Source organism: Garra rufa, chromosome 4 (assembly GCF_049309525.1).
Source record: "Garra rufa chromosome 4, GarRuf1.0, whole genome shotgun sequence".
NCBI lineage: Eukaryota > Metazoa > Chordata > Actinopteri > Cypriniformes > Cyprinidae > Garra > Garra rufa.
Window position 1 is genome coordinate 8,447,551 of NC_133364.1, and position 11,071 is coordinate 8,458,621.

The following is an 11,071-nucleotide window of genomic DNA, read 5'->3' on the forward strand; positions in this document are numbered from 1 at the left end:
TGACCTGTGTGGATGTGTGAGACTTTCACACGCCTCTGAATTGGCAAAGACTTCATGCAATCTGTTATTTTCTTTCCACCTCATGCTCATAATGTATTTAGCAAAGCACTGGCAGTTGCTAATATCATCTGCGAAATCATAAACACATTTAGGAAATCAAAGCAAAAGAAAATCTGATTTTGTCCAGACATAATTTATTAAAGAGAATATAACTAATTTGTACTACAAAATCAAACTGTTGTTTTAAAAGCAGAGGGAAACCTTTTATTCCTGTTTAAATAGTATTAATTAAAAGTGTTTGCATTGTAAATACTGCATTACCCCTGACATACAACCCACTGGGACGTCTTCAAGTAGTCTACACCTGACTTAAAAATTATTTTAATGAACTTTAAAAAGACTACAAAACATCAAATAAACCAGTTGCTTGTTGAATTTCAGAGCTATCTTTTGATTTCTAACAGTGAGTTGTGCACCCACCCCCTGTGAAGCCCCTCAGGCTGTCTCATCAATTATTCAACAGACTTTACATTTGGGATGAATATATACATTTAAACCCAATTCTTTTTTTCAGTGCTTTCATATGGCACTCAGCTATGTCTCTGTATCAGAGAAATGCGACAACATGCAGGCACAAAAAGGAAGTGTTCACTCAGGCAAAACTAATTCACCAAAAAAAAAAAGAAAAAAAAAAAGAAAAAGCTTTCTTGATGTTGTATCCACATCCTATTGCACACAACATGTTGAGAATAGCATGAAATATGCAATCTAAATCTAAAAGGTCAGCAATAGCAATATTCTCCTCTGGTCGCCTTTTCAAACAATCCACAGATCAGATGGAAAAACAGAAAACCCATTACGATGCATTACGTTGTTACCAACGTGGCACTGAATTAATTTAGGAAACACTAGAGGGATGAAATGCAACGCCGTGGGACACGTTGCATGAAACGCTTCAACCTAAATTTGTTTCGACTGATGTTGAATCATCAAAAGAATCCCTTTATGCATTATGCAACAATGTCAGATTACTCTGAACTTGGCAGGTGCTTGATTTCATCACGAGCAAGTATTTTGAAAGAGCTCCCTCTAGTGGTGTCAGATTCATTTGAGTCTGCTACGATTTAGCTGTGCTTTATATTTGTGTCTCTGGAACACAAAACGAGTCATGGGGTAATTTTTTAAAATTGAGATTTATACATCACTGAATAAACAAGTTTCCACTGGTGCATGGTTTGTTAGGACAAGACAAATTTGTCCGAGATACAACTATTTGAAAATCTGGAATTTGGAGTCTGGAGGGTGCAAACAAACTAAATACTGAGAAAATCGCCTTTAAAGTTGTCCAAATTAAGTTCTTAGCAATGCATATTACTAATCAAAAATTAATTTTTTATATATTTACGGCAGGAAGTTTCCAAATATCTTCATATAAATCTATAATTTCGACCCATACAATGGCTATTGCTATAAATATGCAACTTATGATTGGTTTTGTAGTCCAGGGTCACATTTAAGGCAGATTTTGTTATTTAGTAGTGCTTGCATTAAAATGCATCAAGGTGGGAGCTTTTGCTTGAGCATGTAAACACAAAATTCTTGTAAATATGTTTTTACAGATTTACAGATTTTGCACCACTTGCGCAATTCCCCTCTGAAATATGTTAACAAGGGCTTAGACATGTGCAGGAAACTATGCCTTTTGCCAGCCAGCTGGTCAAAGTGCTTCGAGTCCACCTGTTGCACTGATAACCCACGTGCAACAAAACAGCACAATGCAGTACTTTTAACACGCGTTGCACGTGGTTGTAGATGGTAGACTTCGTTCATCCACTTTTATGATATGAGACTTGATCACATGCAATACAGAAATGATATACATACTTCTTTGTCCTGTGGACTTTTAAACACACTCTAAAAATGTATTTTCACAGCTGAGTTAAAGGATTAGCTCACTTCCAGAATGAAAATTTACAAATAATTTACTCACCCCCTTGTCATCCAAGATGTTCAAGTCTTTCTTTCTTCAGTCGTAAAGAAATTATGTTTTTTGAGGAAAACATTTCAGGAATTTTCTCCATATAGTGGACTTCTATGGTGCCCCCAAGTTTGAACTTCCTAAATGCAGTTTTAGGAACGTTTTTTATTTATTTATTACAATTTCTATATTTTTTAACCTCAAATACTCGTCTTGTCTTGCTCTGCCTGAGGGTGTTCTAACATTAGGGTATGTCGAAAAACTCCCATCTCATTTTCTCCCTCAACTTCACAAATCATTTCAAAATCATCCTACATCGCTGCAGACGTAAATGGTCAGCGAAATCCTGAAATGTTTTCCTCAAAAAACATAATTTCTAAAAACTAAAGAAAGAAAGACATGAACATCTTGAATGACAAGGGGGCGAGTACATTATCTGTACATTTTTGTTCTGAAAGTGAACTACTCCTTTAACTGCGCAATCCATGCTGTTGTTTACATCCGTGTATCGCCAATATGGCCGGGTAACCGTAAGTGCAAACACTCTGTACTTGTAATTTCTGTGTAAATGTATTCATGCCACCTTTGAACAGTATTAAAAACTAGCATATGCGTATAAAATTGAGATTTGTCTGATTAAAATAAATAAAAAAATAAAAACTACAGTATATGTCATTCATGTTTTAAAGGTAAAAACTATAGTAAAGGGCATTTCTGAATTACCACACACAAATTATGATGATGAATGGATGATAAACAGTTTCCAAAACGGTTTCAATGCTACCTTCATTTGTAAGTTAAACTCTTTTGGTACATAAAAGTACGCAAAGTTGAAGAAACACTTAATATTAAACAAAACAATCATGTGCTGTACTGTGTAACGTGTACACGTTGAACCCGCATGAGGACGTGACAGCAAAAACCAATACAAACAAAGCGGAAGTCTGTCATATGTGCGTCCCGAAACGTGATTGGCTCTCCTGTATCCAGGTCTACGTGAGGTAACGCCTTTTTAAGGACGTCACCAGCGGTCGTATAAAAGCGCTTCGCGGGAGCGCGCTGACGCAGCCCTAGTTTGAGAGGGAAAATGTATCGCTCGCGCTCCAAGTCTAACACCGGAATCGCTTTTAACACTTTCCTTTTCACTGTGCCACTGGAATATACTCAACTGAAAAGACATTATAGTAAAAACTGGTCGTCTATTGGTTGATTTTAGGCGCGGGACTACTCATTTAAGCAAAATGCCACGGACCAAGAAAAGGAGCGGCAGAGGTAAGTAGGATGGAATGTCTGGAAATGACCGGTTGTTTTTTTTTTTGCGGCCTGGTGCGCGAAAGGGATTCTGGGATTTGTAGTTCTTTACACGCTGTCCGCGTAACGAAATTGGAGGAAGAGAACTACAACTCCCACTGCTACGTGACCCGCTTTGGTTGACAGCCAGGAGTGCCTTTCTTTTGACAAACAAAAGAATAATACCCAGTGTGAGTCATGGAAAGTAGATCATGTACGTTGGAGTTTTTACATGTGGTGTTTGTTTTTAAGAGATTGTTATTTAGTTTTTAAGAGATTGTTATTTAGTTTTAAATATTCGGGTTGATATAAACCGTTTGTTGGATTAATGACTTTTATTAAACGACTAAAACCTTAACATTTGCAACAAACTAATAGGATTATCATATAGACCTGGTATTGTATAGTATGATTAATAACAAAACATCACTCAACTTAAATCATTGAGGTCAAAATGTGATTACTTAAGATTAATAAGTGGATTATCGTATAAGATGTTATATAAGATTGACATGTGAAATGTCAAATAGGAGGAAGTTACTGTAATAATTTGTTTAAACTCAGCTGTCAATGTGTTTTTGAGGTTATTTCAGGCCATGCGGCTGCAGTAGCCTGCTTATATAACACAGGCCTGTTTGGGACTGAATACAGGATCGAAAGGAGGAACCAGGAACACGAAGTCCTATTTTTTCTGCTATAAATCAGTCTGTAGTCCGTTATTAAGTGTTCTCAGCCCATCTGCTTGCTAGATTTGCAGGGCCTTTGAGAAGGAGAAGAGACAGCGTGTGCTGGCAGCCTGCTGTAGTCCTTCACACCATCCCACATGTTGGTTTATCTGCATCTCTGCTGTACTATTCTACATCTAGGCGTATTTACTTTTGTGAGAAATCCCACACAGTGGCTGTTTTGTTTGCATAATTTCTAAAGTAGAAGTTGCTGCGTTCTCTGACCTTGCCAAACAGTATGAGACACTATGTACTTTTTGCAGATGTTGCAGGGCTGACACATTGCTGAATTGAGTACATGCACTTATACAGACTTAATGCTTCTATAAGAACAAGGTTACGCACACCCATGTCTTATGACCGTCTGAAATTAGTTGGAAAATGCTGTTCTCTGGAAGTGTCATTACAGGGTTGGTCAAAGTTTAGAAGGTGCATAAAATGAGATCACCTCTTTGTCATATAAAAGTTCATTCAAAAGGATACTACAGTTTAAAATTCAGGATTAGTTAGCTGTTTATAAATGTATATGTGACTCTGGACCACAAAACAAGTCTTCAGTAGCATGGGTATATTTGTAGCAATAGCCAACAATACATTATGGGTATAAATGATCAGTTTTTCTTTTATGTAAGCAAAGATAAGTCAAGATATTTCCATACATTTTCTACTGTAAATGTATCAAAACAGTTTTTGATTAGTAAAGTGCATTGTTATGAACTTCATTTAGACAACTTTAAAGGTGATTTTGTCAATATTTATTTATTTTTGCACCCTTGGATTTCAGGTTTTCAAATAGTTGTATCTCGGCCAAATATTGTACTATTCTAACAATACATTAATGGAAAGCTCAGTTATTCAGCTTTCAGATAATGTATAAATCTCAATTAAACAGACTCTTATGACTGGTTTTGTGGTCCAGGGTTTTGAAGAAATTACTACTTTAGTAACCATGCACTATATTGATCAGAAGTGACAGTAAAGACATTTAAATGGATTTACATTTCAATTCCATTATATATTTTCCATTTCATTACAATTTAAACAAAAATATTAAGCAAAACAACTCTCTTTTTTTTTTTTTTTTTTTAACAGAAAAGTGTTTCTTGAACAGCAAACCAGCTGCTCAAGGTGAAGCATCATGTGACTCTGCTTTTAAAATTCAGCTTTACATAACAGAACTAAATAGTTTTAAAAAATATATTCAATTAGAAAAGTGTAATTTTAAACAGTAATATTGTGCAATATTGTTACCGGTTTTACTGTAGTTTTTATCAAACAAATGCAGCCAGGATGGGCATATGACGCCTTACAGAAACATTAAAAAAATCTTTCGACCCTTAAATATACCGCAACTTTCAGAGCTCATAATTTCCCCAATTAAACACAGAAGAAAGTGTTTCTGTATCATTTATACATTCATACACCAACTACCACCTGTTCGGTGAGATTATGCTGATTTGTATAATGCATTTTTATTTCAAGGTTGCTGAATAATTTTTTTTTTTTTTTTTTTTTTATCTGACTGTAACAGATTCAGATCCGTGCTGATTAAACCATGTATTGCAGCTTTGCAAAGAGGTTTTTATTAAAGGATGATTTATAGTTTATCTGATTTTGTAGGGGGACAACAGGGGAATGTCCAGCCGTTCAGTGATGAAGATGCATCTATCGAGACTCTCAGTCACTGCAGCAGCCTCAGTGAAAGAACCAGTGCAGCAGAGGAAGGTGGGTATTTACAGTCTTGTTTGTTTATTACAATTCAGTGCAATGCAAAAGCATGGGTAAGCTCTTGTATAGAGCTTTATTAGCAAGAAGCAACATTTATGATCCTGTTTGACAGCTGGTGATGCTGAAGAAATGGCTCAAGAGGACTTCCAGTACAAACTGAAGGTGTACATCGACAGCACAGTGGATAAGAGGTTTGTGTTTTAATTCAAATTTGTTCAGAATTATCCATTTCTGCTAAAACCTCCAGCCTGCAGCAGTCTGAACTGAGTAATTATGCTCCCTTCCTAGTGCCAAGACCAGACAGGGTGCCCTTGATGGACTCAAGACTGCCATGGCAACCAAAATCCTTTACGAATTCATTTCTGAGAGAAGGATGACCATCACAGACAGCATTGAGCGCTGCTTGAAGAAAGGTTTGTGTTTTCAAATAGTTGGAACTCTTTTCCTTAAATGTTTCCATGACATCAGTGCGGAAAGTTGAGTTGGCTGTTTGCACTCGCAAACCAGGTAAAGGAGTGGAGCAGTGTGCCGCAGCCTCGCTGGCGTGTCTCCTGTGCATCCAGCTGGGCTCTGGGATTGAGAGCGAAGAGGTTTTTAAGACCCTCAAACCCGTATTTAAGACCATCCTCAACGATGGATCAGCTAACATTCAAGCCAGACAAGCTGTAAGCAGATGTGCTCATCTACTGTGGCTTTTAAAGGGGTAGTTCACCCAAAAATGAAAATGATTTACTCACTCTTAAGCCATTCTAGGTGTATATGATTTTTTTCTTTCAGACGAAAACAGTCTGAGTTATATTAAAATATGTCCTGGCTCTTCCAAGTTTTATAATGGCAGTAAATGGGTGTTGAGATTTTGAAGTCCAATAAAGTGCTTCCATCCATCATAAAAAGTACTCCGTAAAGGCCTTCTAAAGTGAATCAATGCGTTTTTGTAAGAAAAATATCCATATTTAAAACTTTCAGCCATAATCCACTGGAAATATTTATTCAAAATGCATCAATTTACTTCAGAAGGCTTTATTAAGGCCCAGAAGCCGTTTGGAGCACTTTTTATGATGGATGGATGCACTTTATTTTCCTTCAAAATCTCAACACCCATTCACTGCCATTATAAAAGTAGCAAGAGCCAGGACATTTTTTATTTTATTTGAACTGATTGTATTCGTCTGAAAGAAGAAAGTCATAAACACCTAGGATGGCTAGAGGGTAAGTAAATCATAGGGTAATTTTTGTTTTTAGGTGAACTATCCCTTTAAGACGTAAATTTCAAAATCTGTCAAATCTGAGATTGTAAGAGTCTGATCTCGGCTTTGTTTTCCAGTGTGCAACAAGTCTAGGCGTCTGCACTCTAGTAGCAGAAGATGATATCATGGTAAGTTGGGCTATAAAAGCTTTAGTACGGTCTGTGACATTCACTTAGACGTCATTCTTCTTCAAGAAATCTTAAAGTTCACTCCGGAACCAGCTGTAAAATAGTTTAGTAAAGTTTTTGACAGACTTTATATTTTTGATGGTTTAAATTCTCTTAGGAAATTCTTACTTGAAAACGAATCAACCTTAAATCCATTTTAGGGGTTTCATCCAAAACCAACCTTGAAACACATTGGATAGCTTGTTATATTGTGTTTTTATAGCATTTCAACTTGTTACTTGCCATGAAAATGCTAAAGTAGGTCATCTGAGAACCACATCACTTGTTAAACTATTGGTGTTTTGAGCTAATACTTTCCACTGAACTGGTTCACAAATCTGATTGACTGATTCATCCTAAAATCTGACTGATCTGGTTCAAGAGTCATTTAAGGATCCAGTCAAAGTGGTTCTCAAGTTAACCGTAAACAGTTTTGAGTAGTTTTTCCATGCACTTAGACGTGTTAGTCTCCAAGGCTTTCGGGATTGACTCAAACTTGATGTGCCTCATCTGCAGGATGTGTGTGCCACTATGGAGTGTTTTGAGAGCCTTTTCACCCACTCGTACGTTAAAGATGATGGAAGCAGACCTTCAGTGAATCCTCAAACCACACAGCTCCACACGAACGCTCTCCTGTCCTGGGCTCTGCTGCTTACCATCTGCACCGGCAGCCACATCAGAGTCATCGCACAAAAGTAAGTCAAAGAAAAATGTTGATTTTAGGCCTTAGGTTCTTGATGGTTTACAAACTGATCTTGAAGAAAATGTTGAACCCTCTAAACTAAGGTACAACATCCTCCCAGGTTTATCCTAATAAGCATGTGCTACTGTTTTTAGACATCTTGCTAAACTTCCACGTCTGCTGGAGAATGACGACGTCAACATGAGGATTGCTGCTGGGGAGACCATCGCCCTCCTGTTTGAACTCATCAGAGATGTTGATTCTGTAAGTTGTGTGTAATTTTTAATATTAAAATTATATACATTTATTTATTATTTTATTTAATGTGTTTTTTTTTTACTTAATAGATAGGGCTGGGTAAAAAAATATAGATTCTCAGATTTTAATTGATCTTCAGTTTAAATCCCCGAATCGATTCTTAATGGCGTGCTTCACGTAAGAGGATATGAATATTCACCTCTCGTCCTGAAGGTGTCACCATCAGCTGCTCTTTTTGCAGAAAAATCTGGTGATCAAAAATAATTAGGCTGTAGTTAAGAACTGTTACTGTCTTTTAATTTTTTTTACAGTAATGTGCATTTTGCAGTTTGTTTACATGGTGAACAATGGATGCACATATTTATGACTTCTTCTTACAGTGTTCATTTAAAATAAAAATTGTTTAAAATAAACAACTGTGTGCACCCTATTATTAATGTAGATGTGCATTTCATTTATAAACTTAAGTAGGAGAGTTTCAGTTACCAGCATTTATATCAAAATATGGATCCCATGTCTGCAAAACTAACATTTTAAATGAAATATTGATAGCTAATCGATATCAAATCGAATCGAAACCATAAAAATAAGAATCGAATCGCCGAATTGGTCACAATACCCAGCCCTATTAATAGATATTGCATTTGATAAGTAATGGTATCAAAATGTATTTAATAAAAAATATATTTAAAATGATCAAATAATTAAAATTAAGTATTGTTTTTAATAAAGTATTAGTGTTCAAATATTTTATAAAATCACTTGTTTTATGTAATTATGTAATATTTAAATTTATTTTATTACAATGTATTTAAAATGACGTAGTAATTACAAAAAAAATCACCAAATATTTTATAATTCAATATAATTATAAAATATTTAATTATAAATTAAAATATTCAGTTTATTAAATGCATATACTACCAGTCAAAAGTTTTGGAATAGTAAGATATTTATTTATTTTTTGTAAAGTCTCTTCTGCTTACTAAGTCTGCATTTATTTGATCCAAAGTATAGCAAAAACAATAAAAACAGTAAAAAATAATATTTGTATGATTCAAAATAACTGTTTTATATTTTAAAATATTTTAAAATGTAATTTTTTTATTGTGATTTCAAAGCTGATTTTTTTTAGCATCATTACTCCAGTCACATGATCCTTCAGAAATTATTCTAATATTTTGATTTTCTGCTCAAAAAAATTGTTAAACGGCATTATTAAATTAATTTTATATATAATGTATTTAACTTTCAATAAAATTGTTTTAGTTCAGTAGTTTAGCGAATTAATTTGCAAATAACAAGGTATTTTGTCATTTTCAGTTTTTATTTGCAGTGTATTTTAATTTTGTTTCTAATGTGACTTGTCCCTTCACAGGACTTTGATTATGATGGATGGGAGCCGTTGTGTGAGAAGCTGAGCGCTTTAGCCACTGACTGCAACAAACACCGAGCCAAGAACGATAAGAGGAAGCAAAGATCCGTCTTCAGAGATGTCCTCAAGGCCGTAGAGGTGAGATAGGAAGTGAACAGTTGTCACAGTTGACAGACTCATGGGTGCTGCAATTCAGATTCTGACCTCTCGTCTGTGTCCGGAACAGGAAGGGGATTTTCAGAGCGAGACAATCCGCTTCGGCACAGAGCGAATGGTCATTGACAGCTGGGTGAGAAAGAGGACTTATGACGCTTTCAGAGAGTTTGTCGGCTCTGGGATGAACTACCATCTACAGGTAAAGTTGTTGTTGTTGTTGTTGTTGTTGTTGTTGTTGTGAATGGATCCAAAAATGGGATTGAAGTGATTACTGAAGTTTCGTTTTGTGACCTCAGGCGAACGAGTTCATAAGAGACGTGTTTGGACTGGGACCACCGATGTTGATTGATTCTGCTGCTCTGAAAGCCATGAAGACCTCCAGAATGGAAAGGGTAGGAAACAGTTTATTTTCTATGTGTAGCTGATGTATGAAATTCCATGTGTAGCACATTTTATATATATATATATATATATATATATATATATAATTTTTTTTTTTTTATTTTTTTTTTTTTTTTTTTATAATTTATAGGTTTTGATTGTGGCATAATTATATGCTTTGTTCTTTCAGCACCTCTACAACGCAGCTGCGTTTAAAGCTCGAACCAAGGCCAGGAACAAGTTTCGGGACAAAAGGGTGGATGTCGGGGAGTTTTAAAAAGTTTTGTAAAGCACATTATTTTTTTCATCTTAGATTTAAGTCTTTGGATTCTTTGCATTCCTAACATGGTCTCTTTTTATATATATATCTATGTGTAAATGTTAATATTTGCTGTCTATAAATTCACTCATTTCTCTTAGATTTTAATTTATGTTTATATGTAAGTGGTGTTGGGTTCACTAACATCAGATCATGTTTTCTGTTGTTTGTGTAGCTGTAGGTCCTGTGATGTTATGAATTGCACAGTATTTATGAGTATTTTGTGTAAGTTAGTGTCACGATGGGCTGTACTGTAGTGACAAGGCTGTACATTTACAAAAAAAAAAATACAAAAAAGATGAATAAAATTAGATGAAGTTGATACCCCCTATTTAAAAGTCTTTGTTTTTCTCAGCAGCTGTAATGATTAAGGATGACTCATTTTGATAAAACCAGAGGCCTTGAACTCTCTTAAAGAAATGGCTAAATTAGACATCCTAAACCTCCTTTGCACTTCATGGAATTGGTGCGCTTGTTTGCTTCATTCACAGTTGCCATGGACACTGATTCCTTGAAGCTGAAATAGCCATTTGATGTTTTGTAACAAAGCATCAGACGTCAGCAGCAGAATGACATGTTGACATGGGCATGAGGACACTGTATCTCACAAACACTCTACCCATGGTTATGACCGGCCATATGCTATTACAAACATGACTTACCTTTTATGCTTTGTGGGTACCTTTCTGTGAATGGTTGTACCGTAGCATTAGAGGGAAATGGTGCAAACATGATAAAAAGGTGGCCTAATGCTTACATGGGAAC

At 35.5% G+C, this 11,071-nt stretch overlaps 1 protein-coding gene across 1 annotated transcript; it reads left to right on the forward strand.

The window, feature by feature from the left end:
• Nucleotides 1-3,045: 3,045 nt before the first annotated feature.
• Nucleotides 3,046-10,637, forward strand: ifrd1 (interferon-related developmental regulator 1). Its single transcript, XM_073838055.1, has 12 exons — nucleotides 3,046-3,250; nucleotides 5,614-5,718; nucleotides 5,834-5,912; nucleotides 6,010-6,134; nucleotides 6,229-6,386; nucleotides 7,046-7,096; nucleotides 7,652-7,830; nucleotides 7,973-8,081; nucleotides 9,454-9,588; nucleotides 9,677-9,805; nucleotides 9,903-9,998; nucleotides 10,178-10,637. The coding sequence occupies exons 1-12, from the start codon at nucleotides 3,220-3,222 to the stop codon at nucleotides 10,262-10,264; spliced, it is 1,284 nt and encodes a 427-aa protein (XP_073694156.1). The 5' UTR covers nucleotides 3,046-3,219; the 3' UTR covers nucleotides 10,265-10,637.
• Nucleotides 10,638-11,071: the final 434 nt, after the last annotated feature.